We start from the raw sequence: 15,450 nt of genomic DNA on the forward strand, positions 1-15,450 counted from the left end.
TGCACAGACTGTTACCCACTCAGGGACCAGGTAGAGGGAAAAACACTTCCACCTCAAATTTATGGCCTGAAAGCCATAAATAGCAGCCTTGACTTGGTAACAGCCTAATCCTTTATCCTAAAGGCAAACTAGCCTTCCTCTCCCATCCTGTCAATATCTCAGTTGGAAGTGTTAAGCAGCAAAACAAGGCACAAGAGCATGACACGAAGCAAGGCAGTGCTTTTAAGTATTCCTAAAAAAAAACCCCAACAACATAAAAGTCAACCTAAAACTTTATTTAGTAGAAAACTTTCAGATGACAATTTGTTTGAATATTTGAAGCACTACACTGCCAACATACTCATTAAAGACAGCTCCCGTTCTCCTAAGGTATAATCCCTTTTCATGCTGCACCCTTTATTTGTTGCTTTCATCCTGACAGAGAGGCTGTACAGCTCTTCTTCTGCAATGCCATCAAAAAAGAAGTCCTCGTTGAAGATGGGATTTCTGCTTCTCTTTATAACTGTGCTTCTCTGCTTCTGTGTTTTCCCTGGCACCAGGGAGAAGGAGATAGAGCAGTTGATGCTTTTGGGCTCTACAGAATCGTCATACAAACCCTCTGCACTGATCAGGCGGATGCGCAGCCTCTCGTTCTCGGAGCAGTACTCAGCTGAGAGCCTCAACACGCCTCCCTTGTCCATGACCACAGCACTCTCCCCCACCAGTCTCTCCCGACTGCAGCTCAGGTCCACTGGGAACAAGGGAGAACAGGAGGTGCTAAAGCTCCGGATGCCAAGCAGCCCTTCGGAGGCTCTCCTGATGGCACTGGGGCTGTTATCAGTGGAGCTGCTCTCCTCTGTAGAGAGAGAATTGTTCCTGGGCATACTGTGTTTGCTCTTGTCTTTCAGCGCTCTGCAGAGCAATCCCTCCTGACTTTGTGCTTTGATCAGGGAGCAGGGTCTGGGAGGTGACCTGGTGAGAAGTGGAGAACTGAAAGGAGAGGAATCACTGGAAGAGGCAGTGTCACTGTCACAGGCACCTTGCCTGTGCAGAGAGAGGTGCTTGGGCGGCAGTCTCACCGAGGCAAAGCTGATAGCAATGGGGTTAGACATGCTCCCTTTGCCACTGAAGGTGTTAGCTCTGGATCGAGACAGCTTCAGGCCGGGCAGAGCCCCACGGGGATCACCATGGAAGATGGACTCCTTCCTCCTGGTGTGGGGGCTCTCCAGCAAAGTGCAGAAGCCATAGGAAGTGGGGGCTCTGGGAAAGTGGGGCAGGGAGAGCGCTGCTTGGGACTGTGGGTCTGCATTGGTGCTTTCTTCCTCCAGGGCAGAGATCTCCTCTTCAACACTTTCCACCTGAATGAGATGTGGGCAAGAGCTGGGGCTATAATCAGAACTAAGAGCTGCATCCACTGAACTGTGATCCTGGTGGAAGCCACTGCCCTTAATGGGGCCAGAGCTGGTCAGCCTGGGGGGAATGCAGAATTCAGGGATTCTGTCAGGAGTGATCACATTTGGAAAAGCAGCAGCCCTCAGCTGAGCTTTTTCTGGCAGATTTTGGCTTTGTGGCAGTCCCAGGAAGGAAGAGCTGGGGAGGTTTCCATTTTCATGTGACCCTCTGATCTTTTCCAACAACCACATCGCTGTAGCTGGGCAGGAGGTCCTCAAAGGGGAAAAGTTTGAAGGAGAAATCCACCTGCAGACACACAGAGAAGAAAAGGTACATGAACATCCTTTCTAGACGCACTACAGCCAAGCAAGGCACAAAGGGTGCCATTCAAGGCGTGTTCAACACGGCCCCTGCCCAGCACACCACCTTCAGCGAAGTCAATTGGTGCAAGGGCAGAACTAAACCACTAAAGAGAGAAAACAGCATGGAGCCACTACCAGAGGAAAACGTCCCTCTCGCATAATCCCTGCGGCGCTTTTCCCTCAGCAGAGGACGTACCTTGAGAAGCTCAAGCCTTGTTGTTTCCAGCAGCTCCGAGCAGGACGGCGCAGCCCGCCCCGGTCCTGCCTTTAGTAGCCGCGCCGGGCGCCTCCCAGCGCGGGCAGGGGCGGGGGCTGCAGCCGCACCTCCCATGCCATGCCGGGCTACGGGAGGGAGAGCGGCCCTGCAGGGCACCGGGGCATGGGGAGGGACTTGCCGCAGGGGCCTCTCACGGGAAAGCGCTTTTCGAGCGTGTCCTGTCGCCCCCGCAGAGCAGCGGATGTTCCCAGCGCTTGGCACTCGCCTGCGAGCGCGGGGGACGGGGCTGCCCGGGCCCGGGCCCTTCCCCTGCCTCCAGGTTCTTTCTGATCAATATCTACTTACGGGGGCGTCCCGAGGTGTTCCGAGATAACTGACAAACCCAGGACAGAAGCAACATTGTCCTTGGGGATTCTTTTCTTCTGGAGATCCTGGCAGCTTTCCAGCGTTAGAGCAGTAGGAAGCGGGGATTGCGGTTTTCAAGCTCATTTGTAAAGAACTTTGCTGCCTTTCTACATCCGAATGTGTGTCCGCCCCCTCGTTACTCACAAAGAACACGAGACTACGGAACCCTGACACGGCGTTCTGATCGCTGACACTGAGCAGCGACAGAAACGGGAATGCAGGTGCAGCGAGGGGAAAGACAAGGCACGAAATGCTTTGGCAAATCACCTTCAAAAGCAGCACATAAAAACCCAGGCCCGCGTGATGCTTAACAGACCCTGCTCAAAGCCAGGGGGGATCCATGAACTTCCTCACCAGCGCAGCAGGGCCCGACGGACCTCTGCAAACTCTGTAATTATTCTGCAAGCAGCAATCTCTAATGCAAAGCCAGGAAGGCCTGCCAAACTGGTTGGCTAAATACTCATCTGAAGCCTATAACACAGGGATAGTAGACAAATAATATTCTTCCTCCCTCTTCGCTGAAGAGCTGAGGTGCATGTTTACCGAGTGCTTGAAATAGACGACATGTGCTCAGAGAAAATAAATCCCGTGGGCAACAGGGGCAGGGAACATTTTGAACCTGCTGAAAGATTTAGCTGGGGACACACGTGTTCTGGGTGTAAGCCCTGCTTCTCTCTTGGCTTTTTTTATACCAGTTAGGCTTCATTAGCATAACAATCTCCGGGTGATTAAAATCTGAGAAAATTCCTTCTGCTGTGCTTTGTAAAAAGGTTCAGGACACCCCAAACATCCCAGTGAGGTTTCAGTTGTAGGAGCTCGTGTAGTTTACTTAGATGAACTTACTTGATGTGGGTGTGCTTCAAATAATCTCCAATCCAATTTAGAGGCTTCTGGAGAGGGTTAGTGCTTTCTCCAGCCAGTGAGACTTTACAGCAGAGCAGTAAGAGAAATTCCTGGAGACGCTGGGATGCTCACCTTTAGGAAGCAGAGTGTGAACCTTACAGCTGTTATCCATTCAGACCAGGCAATACCATACCATGAATCATGCATTACACACCATGTAGTTTCCAAAGAGTAAGTGGGCTTGTTCTATGTGCTATGCACCTCTGCCTTTGATTAAAAAATAAAAAAATTAAACATTAAACATGGAGAAAAATTAAGGAAATGGCACTTTTTAGTGGAAACCTTATTGCCTTCAGTAACAGATCACAGTTCACATACAGCAATCATGGCAACCAGCCTCAGATGCACTAAGTTCACAGCTGGCATGAGGCAGTGATGAAATAAAATAGCTACACCTGTAGGTACGTGGTTTCTCCTGAGTCTCTTCACCGTCAGGGATAAAAGTTAGGGCTCCTCCAGAGGTGATCAGAGTCTCATGATCACAGTTGCCTGTCTCCCTCCAGTGACTGCAGAGAGGAAGCAGGTGCCTTACATGGGGTGACGGATCCTCCCCTTCCTATGAAAGCCTGCACTTTATAGACATTCAACAGATTGCTCGTGTGCTGGGAGTTCAGCAACACTTGAGCACTTGAACCTGCCCCATGGAAATAGGCACTCAAATGTGTACATATAACTTCCTGTGTTCAGAACAGATTCTTTCCTTGATTAGCTTCAGAGCATAATTAAAATATGCTGCCAAGAGGACTTCCTGTTGTTATAAAAATATGCCTACAATAATCCACTTTTAAAGCGCATATAATTCGTGGAAAGCCTTTATTACAACCCCTGTACCAACAACAGGGGAAAGCCTGGGATCTGGGCAGGGGCTGTAAAAAATGGAATTTCCTACCAACACAGGAGGAGCTCGGGAGTTTTCCTTGGTGTGTTCTGCTATGATTGATTTCCTCTCGTGCCGTTCGGACTTCCCTGGCACAGCGGCTCAGGAAAGGTCCGGCGGCGCCTCCTCCCTGCGGGAGCCCGGGGAGGTGCGGGGTAAAACATCCGAGTACAAACCCGGGTTCGAGCTGACCGCTCCAAGGGCCTGGAACTGCAAGGAGAACCCTCCCCGTGCTTTACAGGGCAGAGAGAGGGAGAGAGCTGCAGCAGCTGGCGGCCCTTGGAGAATGTGCCCCAGGGGAGGGGAAAAATGACTGGAAAGGGAAAAAGCAAAAAACCTCTGGCTCTGCTGTGAAAGGGGGAGATGTGAATGCCAGCCCTGGAAGAGATAGCACATAACATCTCACCATTCTTAAAGCAGCAGCAATGACTGTGCATTATATTACATAAAATATTCAACATTTCCACAAGCTTTTGTGAGAATAGAGAACCCAGTTCAGCTTTATTTTCCTAAAGAATGCAGCAGTAACTCAGCTGTAGCTTCTTGAAAGAAGACTTCAATCAACTGAGAGGCACTTAGATACAGTTTTTTGTTAGAGATTGGTATCAGGAACAAACACAGCACATGGTATAGTGCATTAATTCCTTCCTGTCACTTTGACTAATGTCAAATATATCTATTAGCAGACTGCTCACCATTTCTGGCCTAAATCAATGGCCAAATTATTCTGCATTACTCTCACAGTAACACAAAGTAGTAACAGAGGTTCAGCAAAACTAATCTGACAACTTGACCTTTCTTTTTTTGTATCACAGAGTAGCTTATATTTTATCTCATCAGCAAAGACAAGTTCATGCATTGCTTTACCAGAAATGTCCATGCTCCTTTAAATGAACAAATGAATGAACAAGTGCCCAAGTGCTGGCAGCAAGAGCTCAGGAGCTGCAGGGCCCTTCAGGCACTTGGGGACTTTATGCCAAGTATCTCAAGTGCCTTGTGGCACAGCAGTGTGAACTGTAAAAATCTAAAAGTATGAACTCAAAACTTCATTCTTGATAGCATATTACACAGTCCTGTTATGAGAAGCTGAGAATTGCCATGCAAAAATCCAAGAAAGGTATGCTGTTCTTAATTCCACTCAGCCAGTTTCCCAAAAAGGCAAGTTTCTACAGATAGATAACCAGGATAAAAGATAACCAGGATAACCAGTAAAAATTCAACAGCAAAGTGGAGCAGATTTCCCAGGACCAGAGGGTTTACTAGACAGCCTGGGCAGTTTAGGTGTGCTGGTGGAAAGGATCCTAAAGAAGACTGGAACTCGTTTGAGGGAGGAAGATAAAAGAATGTGGGATTATTTAAATTTTTTTAAAAATACAATAGGCATAAAGACTGCTTGCTTCTGGGAAAAAAGAGCAGGGATTTGAGTTACACAGCTCCAACTCTGAAGGCACATGTGACCCTCAGCCAAGGCTTGGCAAACTGCTGCCTTTCAGTGATTAATCTTAAACCTCAAAGGGGAAAAGGGCTCAGGTACTCAAAAGGAGGCTGCTGGTACCCCTGTGCATGGCCACCATTGTGGAGCACCAAAGTGTCTGATCTTCCTCCAGGGAATCAATTTGACCAGTAGAGCTAAAGGGTGTCCAGTCAGGAAGAAAACTTTGTTGCTGGACACATGCTCACTGAGGCCAGCCATGAGGTCACAGCCAAGTCACACAGAGGCAGACACAAAGAATGGAAATTGTATTTCCTCTAAAAGATTTACATTCCTTAGAATACTCTGCAAGTACCTTTAATTCAGATTCTTGAAGCCATGGCAGTGGCAGAGGTGCACAGTTTGGGCATGATTAAACCTTGCAGCAAGACAGAAGGAACACATATCCAAGGGACTGCTGTATAAACTGCATTGTTAGTGGATGTTTCATTTGAATATTATAGGGCTAAACATGATGAAAACCTAAAAATTCCCATGACATTTCCCACAGTAACAGCTCTGTATTACAGACTGTGTTTCTTTCAAGAATTCTGCAATCTGGTGAAAGCAGAACTGCCCCGGGACTGTCTTGTTCAAGTCCCTCTTCTGTTGCTGAAGATAAACTTATTCCAGTGTCAAACAGCTCAGTTTCAGGGCAGGCCTCTCCCACTAGGCCAAGTAAGTGCCTTTTAGGATTCTCAGGAAAAAAAGTCCACCAAACTGATTAGGTCACCTCACAGAGATGTACTGTGCTAGAGCAGTCATGAGCTCCCCTTCTGCCATGGCTCTGTAGAGTTACTGTGCTGTGCTTGTAGCAGGATACATCCCCAGTAATGGAATGTGAGAATCACCACTAGTATTTCCCTCAGAGTAAAAACAGAAATTGAATCAGACAGTACCGCTTTATCATTTATAGACCAGACTATTTCAGTGGAAAGGGACCTACAACAATCATCCAAGTCCAACTGCCAGACCAATCCAGGGCTCCTCAAAAGTTAAAATTGTGTTATTAAGGGCCTCGTCCCAATGCCTCCTAACTCATTGACAGCTTGGAGCATTGATCACCCCTGACCCAGTGTCTGACCACCCTCTTAGTAAGGAAATGCTTCCTAGCATCCATTCTGAGCCCATCCTGAGCCAGCTTTGAATCACTGCCACACATCCAGCCACTGGATCCCAGAGTTCAGCACCTCCCTCTCTGCCTCCCTTCATCAGGAGCTGTAGAGAGCAATTAGATCAATTAGCAATTAGACCCCTCAGCCTCCTTTCTTCCAGCCAGGCAAACACAGTGTCCTCAGCTGCTCCTCAGCCACGTCCCTTTCACATTCCCTGCTTAGACACAAAAGCATAAATAAACACTTCATGCAACCACCTCTATTCTGGTAGCCTCAATAGAGGAATATTTTCTGCAGTTTGGTCTCATGCCTGATGTAGTCTAATTTGATGTCATTCTCATGTGACCTAAATTAATTCATTCCATGAAAAGTTACATTGACACCTTTAAGATGAATCACACATACTGAGAGAAAAACTATTCTCTCCATCTTCTTTGTGCTCAAAGTAAATTTAAATATGAAAAATAAAAGCTGCAAATAATTTTTGGTTTCAAATAAAAACGAGCCTTTGTAAAAAGAAACAAAATAAAAAAGTCTCCACAAATCTTAAAATCAGTAAGGATCACTTGTATCAAGGTTAAAGAGAAAAATAAGAAAACAGTGCCAGGACTGTGTATTAGGAAACTAAATCTATGCTTGTCCATGCAAAGAACGTATTTTTTGCATCCATTTCAAGAAGTCAAATTAGAGAAAAGCTATGGATCTATGTATTGATTTTTTTATCATTTTAGACATCATTTTATAGCTCAAAGGAAGACTATATGAGTCAGCAAATGGATAATTATCTCCTACTAGCACCTTAACCAGGTATTACAATGTCAGCAGCTATTCTTTGGAAGGGTAACTCCTAGGATTTCCCTGATTGCCATCTTCCTTCAAGATAAAAGGATAAAGTTGTCAAATTAGGCACCACAATTGTCAAGTTATGCTCCATGATTTGCACAAATAATATTGAGAATTTCCTCAACAAGTGTGCCATATAATACTCCTGTAGTCATGCAGAAACTTGTAAAAAGTGATAGGGATTCCCAAAAGTTTGGCAGGGTTCATCTATGCATTGCAAAACACTTGCTGGCAGGCTTTATTAAACAAGCACTTCTTAATAACCTTCCTCCCTGTCCAGTCACAGCCACAAAGCCTCCAAAGAGCACAGATCCAAAGCAACCTTAAAAACAGAGGAAGGATCTCCCTGAAATGCTCCTGAAATCCATGCTCAGGATTTCCTGGCTGGCTGCAGTGTGTCCTGCATGTTCAGCATGGATGAAGATAAAGGCACCAGAACACGTGAGAAGGAACAAGGCAGCAAGCCAAGAACATTTCCAAAAGGATAATTCACCTCATCAAAACATGCTGGTCTTGACTGGGAGTGTTTCACACTTCAAAAACAGGTGTGTTGGCAATCATCACTTCCCATCATTTTCCATGCCATGAGCTACAATGGGTGGGTGAGATGTCACTGCAGGAGGAATTTCCAAGCTCTGCCCAACAAGTGCAGCTGCCTGCAGGCCATGCAGCCATCCTGTGCTGGAGCTGGGTGTGGGGACTCTGCTGTTCCTCCCCTGGCCCCAGCCCAGTCCCAGTGGGAGGCAGATCAAGAACTTGCTTGGGGAAGGCTGCCTGCTACTCCAGGCAGCCTGACCATTGCAAATTAAACAGTAAAACAGAAAATTCACCAATAACCGAAGAGTAATTTTTTCCTCTGAAGAGTCAAATTTAGTTGAACATTTCTTCTCCTGAAGGTGGCACAGCACACTGCAGGAATTGGCCACAATATCTTGATGGGTAGGACATGCAGTGATGAGAGTCCTACCTTTAAGTGGAACACATTTCAGGGTAGTGTCACTAACCAGCAGCACCTCACTAAGAAACAGATGGTGCTTTCAGTACACTGAAATTCAACCTTCAAAGCAAAGCTCAAAGCTAGACTCTTCACTGTCCTTGGCATTTCTGTACAAAAGGACAGTTCTTTTTCTGGAGTTTGCACATTTCTAGATTGGGGCTTTCTGTCCCCTAGGTTGTGTTTCTGCAGGACTATTTTCAGAAATGAGACAGCATTCCACTTGTACTTTCCATTTCCAAAACAGAGCCTGCCATGGCCCTGACCCTGCAAAGCTTCACACAGATGATGTGTGAATACCTCCCTTTTCTCAGAGCTCCTAATGCCCAAAAAATACTTGGAGAACAACAATCCCTTGGACCGTCAGTGATAGGGGAAGAAATCCATTAATTAACCTGATAGTGGTAAGAAGAATGTGATTCCAGGAATCAGTGTGAATAGCCCTGCAGACTTCAGGCAGCTTTGGGAAAAGGCTCAGGATTTTGTGGAGATGCTGGTTTTGGTCTTTGGGAGCAGAAAAGGTGAAAACAGACAGTGACAGTTTTGTTACCATGAGGAAATGGATTGTCTGAAATTTCATTTAAAGGAAAACTAGAAGCAAAGTCACAGGATAGTATAATTATATCCTGGGATAAAGCAGCAGCTCTGGGGCACGTTGTGGATCACACCCCAGAATTCCCATGTTAAACATCTGCTATTAATGGTTTACAAGCAGAGATGTGTAACAAATTAGGTTAAAAGCGCTTGGAGAACAACACTGGTGCACAGCAGCAAGCAAGAAGAGTGGCAGAACTGCAAGGATTTTCCTTGACAAAATTACTTCCAACTCAGGAATCACTAGGCATGAGAAAAACTGTTTAACTACTGCTACTAAACACAGGGTTTAAACATATGGCCAGATATTACTGTACAAAGAAAAATAATTTGCAGTTATTGCTGTCACAGACATTCCCATTGGAAAAGCAGAAATAGGCTCATGTGGCTATAACAGATTCTCTGGCACTTGGTAAAAATTGTTTCATGCTGAGCAGCTTTGCTTAAGTGGGGAGGACAAAATTCAACCCTTTATTGCTTGGCTTCCTCATCCTTTCACTGCCTGCAGTTTGAATCCTGCCTCAGCCTCCCTCTCTCATCCCCAGGGCCAGCAGGCTCCTGCTGGAGCAGGCACTGTGCACCACATGGCACTTGTGTCATGGGAACCTCCTCCAGGCCAAATGCTTCAAACAGGCTGCAATGACTTGTGGTGCTGTTTCACTGGAGGCTTCACACACCCCAAACACAACCCAATAATTCAGCTGTTAAGACTCTTGTGGGGTTTTTTGCTACCCAAGCATATAAAATAGAAGATGCTTTCCTGGCACTTACAAGTACCTTTCACCATTAGTTTGTCTCAATTAAAACAATGAAAGCTCTGGAAAATGCTTCTTCTAGCACCAGTCTTACCAGAGGCTGCATAGGCAGGTCATTGAGGAGAAAGGAGGGGCATGAGGGGAGGACACCTTTTCCAGGCTGTACTTGTGGGAAACACAGCTCTTCCTTCATGATGGGCAGCACCATTCTCAGAGCTGAGAGTGGAACCAGCCAGGGGATCCAGAAGGTTCTGTATTTTCCTCCTACATTAATAAATTAGACACTTCCTGAGCAGCAGTCTTTTCCAGTCCCTGACTCATTCATTATGCAGATGATCAGCTGAGGGCAGGATCCAGCCCCTCTCGTGTGTCTCTGGGGCAAAACACACCTGAAAGCTGCTGCTTCACAGAGAAAATCCCATCTCTGGCCTCCAGACTGACCCTGCTCCTCTACCCTGTGCCACAGCAGGGTCTGCCCCATCAGCCCTCTCAGACTGTAGGGCCAGGATCACAAAGCCATCAACTTGTCCCTGTTGCTTTTAATTAAGCACAACTCCTCAGCAAACTGCAGGCCAGCCAATGGCCCAGGCACTAATAAGCCCAATACTCTGGTTTTGATTATTCCTAATACTGAGCTCCATGGCAGCAGCACCCTCAATCTGTGCTGATTGCTCTTAATTGCTATTTACTGTGATCAGTGGAAATTGGGAAGAACAACTGATCTTAACTAATTAAAATATTATACTTGGCAATGTACTGCTCTGCAACTTCCCTGAAACAATGAAGGTTGTGATTCATTCAGCCCCTCAAATATTTAGCCCACATTGTCCATTCAAAGATCAGCTCTTTCAGGCAGACTAAAAGTCATCAAGAGCAGCCTAACTTCACCTCTCAACAATTTGCTCTCCTCTAAGAATATAATTCAGATCTCTTCTGCTTGTGCTTAGATCTAAGTCAAAGCCCCTTAAAAGTTGTGAGGAACCTTGGTGACCCTGGGCTTGATTAAGTTTTCTGAAGGAAACTTGCAAAATAAGCCACAGGTTCGTAGACTTCTCATTTTTGAAGTATTGCCCTGGCAGCAGGGAGCTGCTATGACACTTACCTTGATAGAAACCCTTCAAGGATGGTTCCAGAGGTATGGTCTCCTTGGTGCCATGCAGGAGTACATTTCACCCACTGAAAGGAGTGCCAGACAAGGGAAAAAAGCACTCTTGGGCTTGTGCTATTGTACTGAATGCTTTAATTTTAAATATTTTTTTCAAAATGCTTTCAGTGTGCTGCCCAGTGAAATTCTGGAAAAGCATTTCCTAAATCAGTTCAAGTTAGTTGCACATGTCCTCCAGGCAAAGAAATCCTTTATGGTTTATCTGTGCAATAAGACAGCAATAAAAGAAAGAACTAACTGAGGATTCCTATCAGTGAATGGCTGACAATAAGAGGGAAGATTGATCTGATCACAGAAAATGCAAACAAACTATGCCTTGTGGGGGCATCAGTGAGAAACAGCATTAAAGTAAATCACCATCAGATCTCTGGAGAGAAAGCAGCTGGGAGTGGGCTCATGCTTCCTCCTCTCAGTCCTGCTGGCTTCACCTCTGGGCAATCCTGCTGGCTTCAGCCTTTCACTGCACAACTGAGAAGAGAATCACCTGCCAAATACTCAGCACACTGCCTCTGACCCAGCCTGGCAATTGGGACTGCAGAGTTACCCACACTAATCCTTCCACCCAAATATTCACCACACTGCCTCTGACCCTGCAGAGTTACCCACACTAATCCTTCCACCCAAATATTCACCACACTGCCTCTGACCCTGCAGAGTTACCCACACTAATCCTTCCACCCAAATATTCACCACACTGCCTCTGACCCTGCAGAGTTACCCACACTAATCCTTCTACCCAAATATTCACCACACTGCCTCTGACCCTGCAGAGTTACCCACACTAATCCTTCTACCCAAATACTCACCACACTGCCTCTGACCCTGCAGAGTTACCCACACTAATCCTTCTACCCAAATACTCACCACACTGCCTCTGACCCAGCCTGGCAATTGGGACTGCAGAGTTACCCCATTCTATCCATCCTGAACATGACTTTATGCAGCACTTGGGGCCCACACCACAAAACCCAGTGCTTTAAGGAAGCTCCTTTATGAGGAGCTGAGAAGGGCTGTTCACAGCCTGATCCTCCCCAGCACAGGTGTGAGCAGACACACACTTTATGTGAGAGGAGGCCCAGGAGCAGCCCCACCACTGCTCTGTGTGATCCTCAGAGCCATGAGCTGCTCCTCACCTGACAAACCCATCAGGGTTACTTGTACTGAGCCATGAACCAGACATGCCATCACTTCCCCACTATTTCTGGCATCTATAGCCAGTTTCTCTAGCCAGTCATGAGTCAAGAGCCCAACATTTCAAAAACAAAAGGATATCACAACTCACTGCTCTTAGTTACACTCATTTCTCTCCTCTATAAAGATAGCAATTTCCTGAGCCAAAACTGATTCTCTTGCTTTCCCATTGTCTTTGCTCCCTTTCTCGGCCCAAATTATGATCTCACCCCTCACTATTTGGTAGCTGGCTTGCAGATTGTTAGATTGCAATTAGATGTACATGCATGGTACCACCTGCTACATGCTTTTCATTTGTTTTTGGCTCTGAAACAGCTGTTGGTTTCCATTTTTGCAAATTCAGAGTAAAAGAGAAGAGATTTTTTTTTTCCAGATGCTTTAATTTTCTGCAGGCTATCAGGGCATGTAACAAATTCAAAAGAAAATTTAAGATCATAGCCAGTCAATGTTTTACGTAAGTTTTGTCAGTGAAACAGTAAAGATGTAATGAGTTTACTTGGAGTCCCTAAAATGATTCAGGCCCATGATCACATCTGTTTGTCTCTAGGTGCTTTACTGAACCTCCTGATTTTAACAAAATTCACAAAGCAAACCAAGAACTGGAAATTCTATAAACCAATAAATAGAATAAGAAAACATAAAGCAATCAATGCATCACAAATCTGCCAAAAGGTGAGCTGGTAAGATCTCACTGCTGTGTCTTGAATATCTCATTTAAAAGTGAGGGAAATAAAGATGTACACTATATGATTTTTCAACTCACTGACTTTAAGTCAATCCTTGACTTTATCAATAATTGGACATAACTTTCTCAAAAGCACTGATGTGTGTGAGCTTAATTGTAACATCTTTTGACAAATCAGCTACAGAAATGCAGATAAAAATCCCAGCTTTCTACTACTTGATGATGTGAAAAACCTAGTTCTGGGTTATCATAGGGAAAGCAGACCAGCTGCTGCAGAAGCACAGAACTGGCCCTGCTCCCTGAAATAATGGCTCCCTCCTCCTGGGCAAACCCTCCCCAGTGCACACCTTTGCTTGAGGTGTTGAACAGGGCTCCAGTAGCACAATGTACTTTGCATTCTAATATTAAGGTCCCCACAAAAACTTAGAGCTGTTCACTGTTAACATGATTTCAAATACTGAGTACAACCAAAATGCACCTTACCTCGTGGATTTTGTTTGGGATTATTTTCCCTCAAACATTCTACATGAAAAAGCCCAGAACTGATGATGAGCATAGCTCCCCTCTTTGGAAGGGCTGTATATTGGGCAGGAGGATACTATTCCCTCCTTGAATTGCTTAGCAGAAGCAGTGTCTTAGCACACAAGAAACATCTGCAAAACCTGTCCAAGAGCCAAAAAGGGATTTTGAGTTGTGAGATTGGTAGACCCTGTTGCCCTGTGGCCAAGTTTTCTGAAGCAGCACAAATTTCCTTGCAAAACTATAAAGTTGTAACTGACTCCTTACACAGTCAAAAATGCATAGAAAATCTAATGTTATGCTCTCCCTTTTCTTCCCCCACTCCTTGTCTCATATATTTGCTGTTTCCAACTGTAACCAGTTTATAGCTGTTTTCCCAGCACTCAGTGCTCCCGCACACCACCAGTCTCATGCAACTGGGAAAGATCTTGTGATGGGCTGGGCTGTGCCTGTGCTAAAACTCTGGAGCTCTCCCTTGCAGTGGGACAAGCTGGCTGGCACAGGGAGAGGTTTGCACACCTGGTGGGCTCTGAGCTGCTTGGGATTTCTGCTGTGTCCCTCAATAAGACCTAAGCAAAGCAGCTCAATGAAAAGTGCTAACAGTTGTTCTCAGGAAGGGAAAGCAAAGCAGACCTCAGTGTGCAGTGACAGAGTTGAAAATGTACTTACACACTCAGTGATGGGAATAAACACTCAGCAGGGTCTCTTGAAATGAGATTTTAAATAGCAGCTGAATTATGGCACTTGCACTTACAGCTCAGGTGCTTTTACAGTTCTGCATTATTAAGTCCATCTACACAGGCAATTCCACACCTTCCTGAATTCAGCCCCTTGGCTGTTCAGTTCTCACTAAAATATACAGCAAAACATGTAGGGATTTCAGGCACACACCACTTCCCCAGCTCCCTCCAACCCCTTCCCCAACTCTCAGTCAGGACACACCACACCCAAGCTCCTCCATCTGAGTACTGCAATGTGAACATCAGTACTTTGTGAAAAGACACCAAAACATCCCTCACAAGCAACTGTCAATTCCAGCCACTGATCAGGGTGTGCAGAAAGCCACCAAATCTTCAGCCCCTAGGCCTTGCCCTCCTTGCTACCTGAGCAGCATAGCCTTTGAGACTTAAGGGCTCAGCTGTATGTCTGCATGGATGGGGCTCTGGTAACTGCAGATTCCAGCCCTGCCAAAGCCTTTTCTTTACCCCTAAAATGACAAGGATTACAGGGTTAGTCTTTTCCTTAAATTCAAGCAAGAAAGCCAGTTACTACCATGGAACATCACAGACCTGAGCTGAAATTAAACTGTGGGGTGAAATTAAAGATTTATTGATCATGACTAAACAATTTATGTTCACCACCTCAGTTTCCTTTAATTCTGGTGCAATACAACTTTGCTATCTTGAAATTCAACTTCCCCACTAACATTAGTCCTTCATGTACACAGAAGCACCTTCATTCTGTTCAAGCACTTAGTCACTGTGGCATTTCCATTTCACCCTCATTTCCCCTTTTTCACTGGAAGAAGCATTTTTTCCCCATCTGGGTTTAGCTGGAAATCTGATTTATGGCTTTCTCAGATAAGTGAAAAGTGAGTCCCAGTGAGGGCCTGATAGATCCTGGGTGGGTTGGATGAAGCAATCAGCATTGGAGATGGTTGGATTGAGGACACACCACCCATCTCACAAACAGGACAGCAATAGTGAGCCCAGCCACCAGCAGGCTGCACCCTGGATTGACCCCTTGCTGCATGTCACTGTTCATTTTCCGACACCCCTTGAAACACTCACTTAAGAGCTGTGCATATGCCCCTGTCTGAGGGTGGCATTACCTCAGCACCTGTACTCATCTTCCCTGTACCCTGCAGTGCCCCAGCACAAAAGCACTTGGTAATGCAAGACCTTGGTTGCTCCTTTTAGCTCACAACAGATTGCAAGCCCAGCTTTGGAGACTTTTCAGCTAAGCAAATGGAAATCTGCCTTA

The 15,450-nt window shown here is 45.8% G+C and overlaps 1 protein-coding gene across 1 annotated transcript; it reads right to left on the bottom strand.

Moving 5' to 3' along the window:
• Nucleotides 1-254: 254 nt before the first annotated feature.
• Nucleotides 255-2,043, bottom strand: LOC136562202 (C2 calcium-dependent domain-containing protein 4C-like). The gene is made up of 2 exons (XM_066558908.1): nt 1,930-2,043; nt 255-1,677 (listed from the first exon to the last, which is right to left on the bottom strand). The coding sequence occupies exon 2, from the start codon at nt 1,620-1,622 to the stop codon at nt 324-326; it is 1,299 nt and encodes a 432-aa protein (XP_066415005.1). The 5' UTR covers nt 1,623-1,677; nt 1,930-2,043; the 3' UTR covers nt 255-323.
• Nucleotides 2,044-15,450: the final 13,407 nt, after the last annotated feature.

This window comes from Molothrus aeneus, chromosome 13 (assembly GCF_037042795.1).
Source record: "Molothrus aeneus isolate 106 chromosome 13, BPBGC_Maene_1.0, whole genome shotgun sequence".
NCBI lineage: Eukaryota > Metazoa > Chordata > Aves > Passeriformes > Icteridae > Molothrus > Molothrus aeneus.

Coding starts and splice junctions, on each gene's coding strand:
- LOC136562202 (XM_066558908.1), bottom strand. CDS start 1,622: ATGTGGTTGTTGGAAAAGATCAGAGGGTCACATGAAAATGGAAACCTC.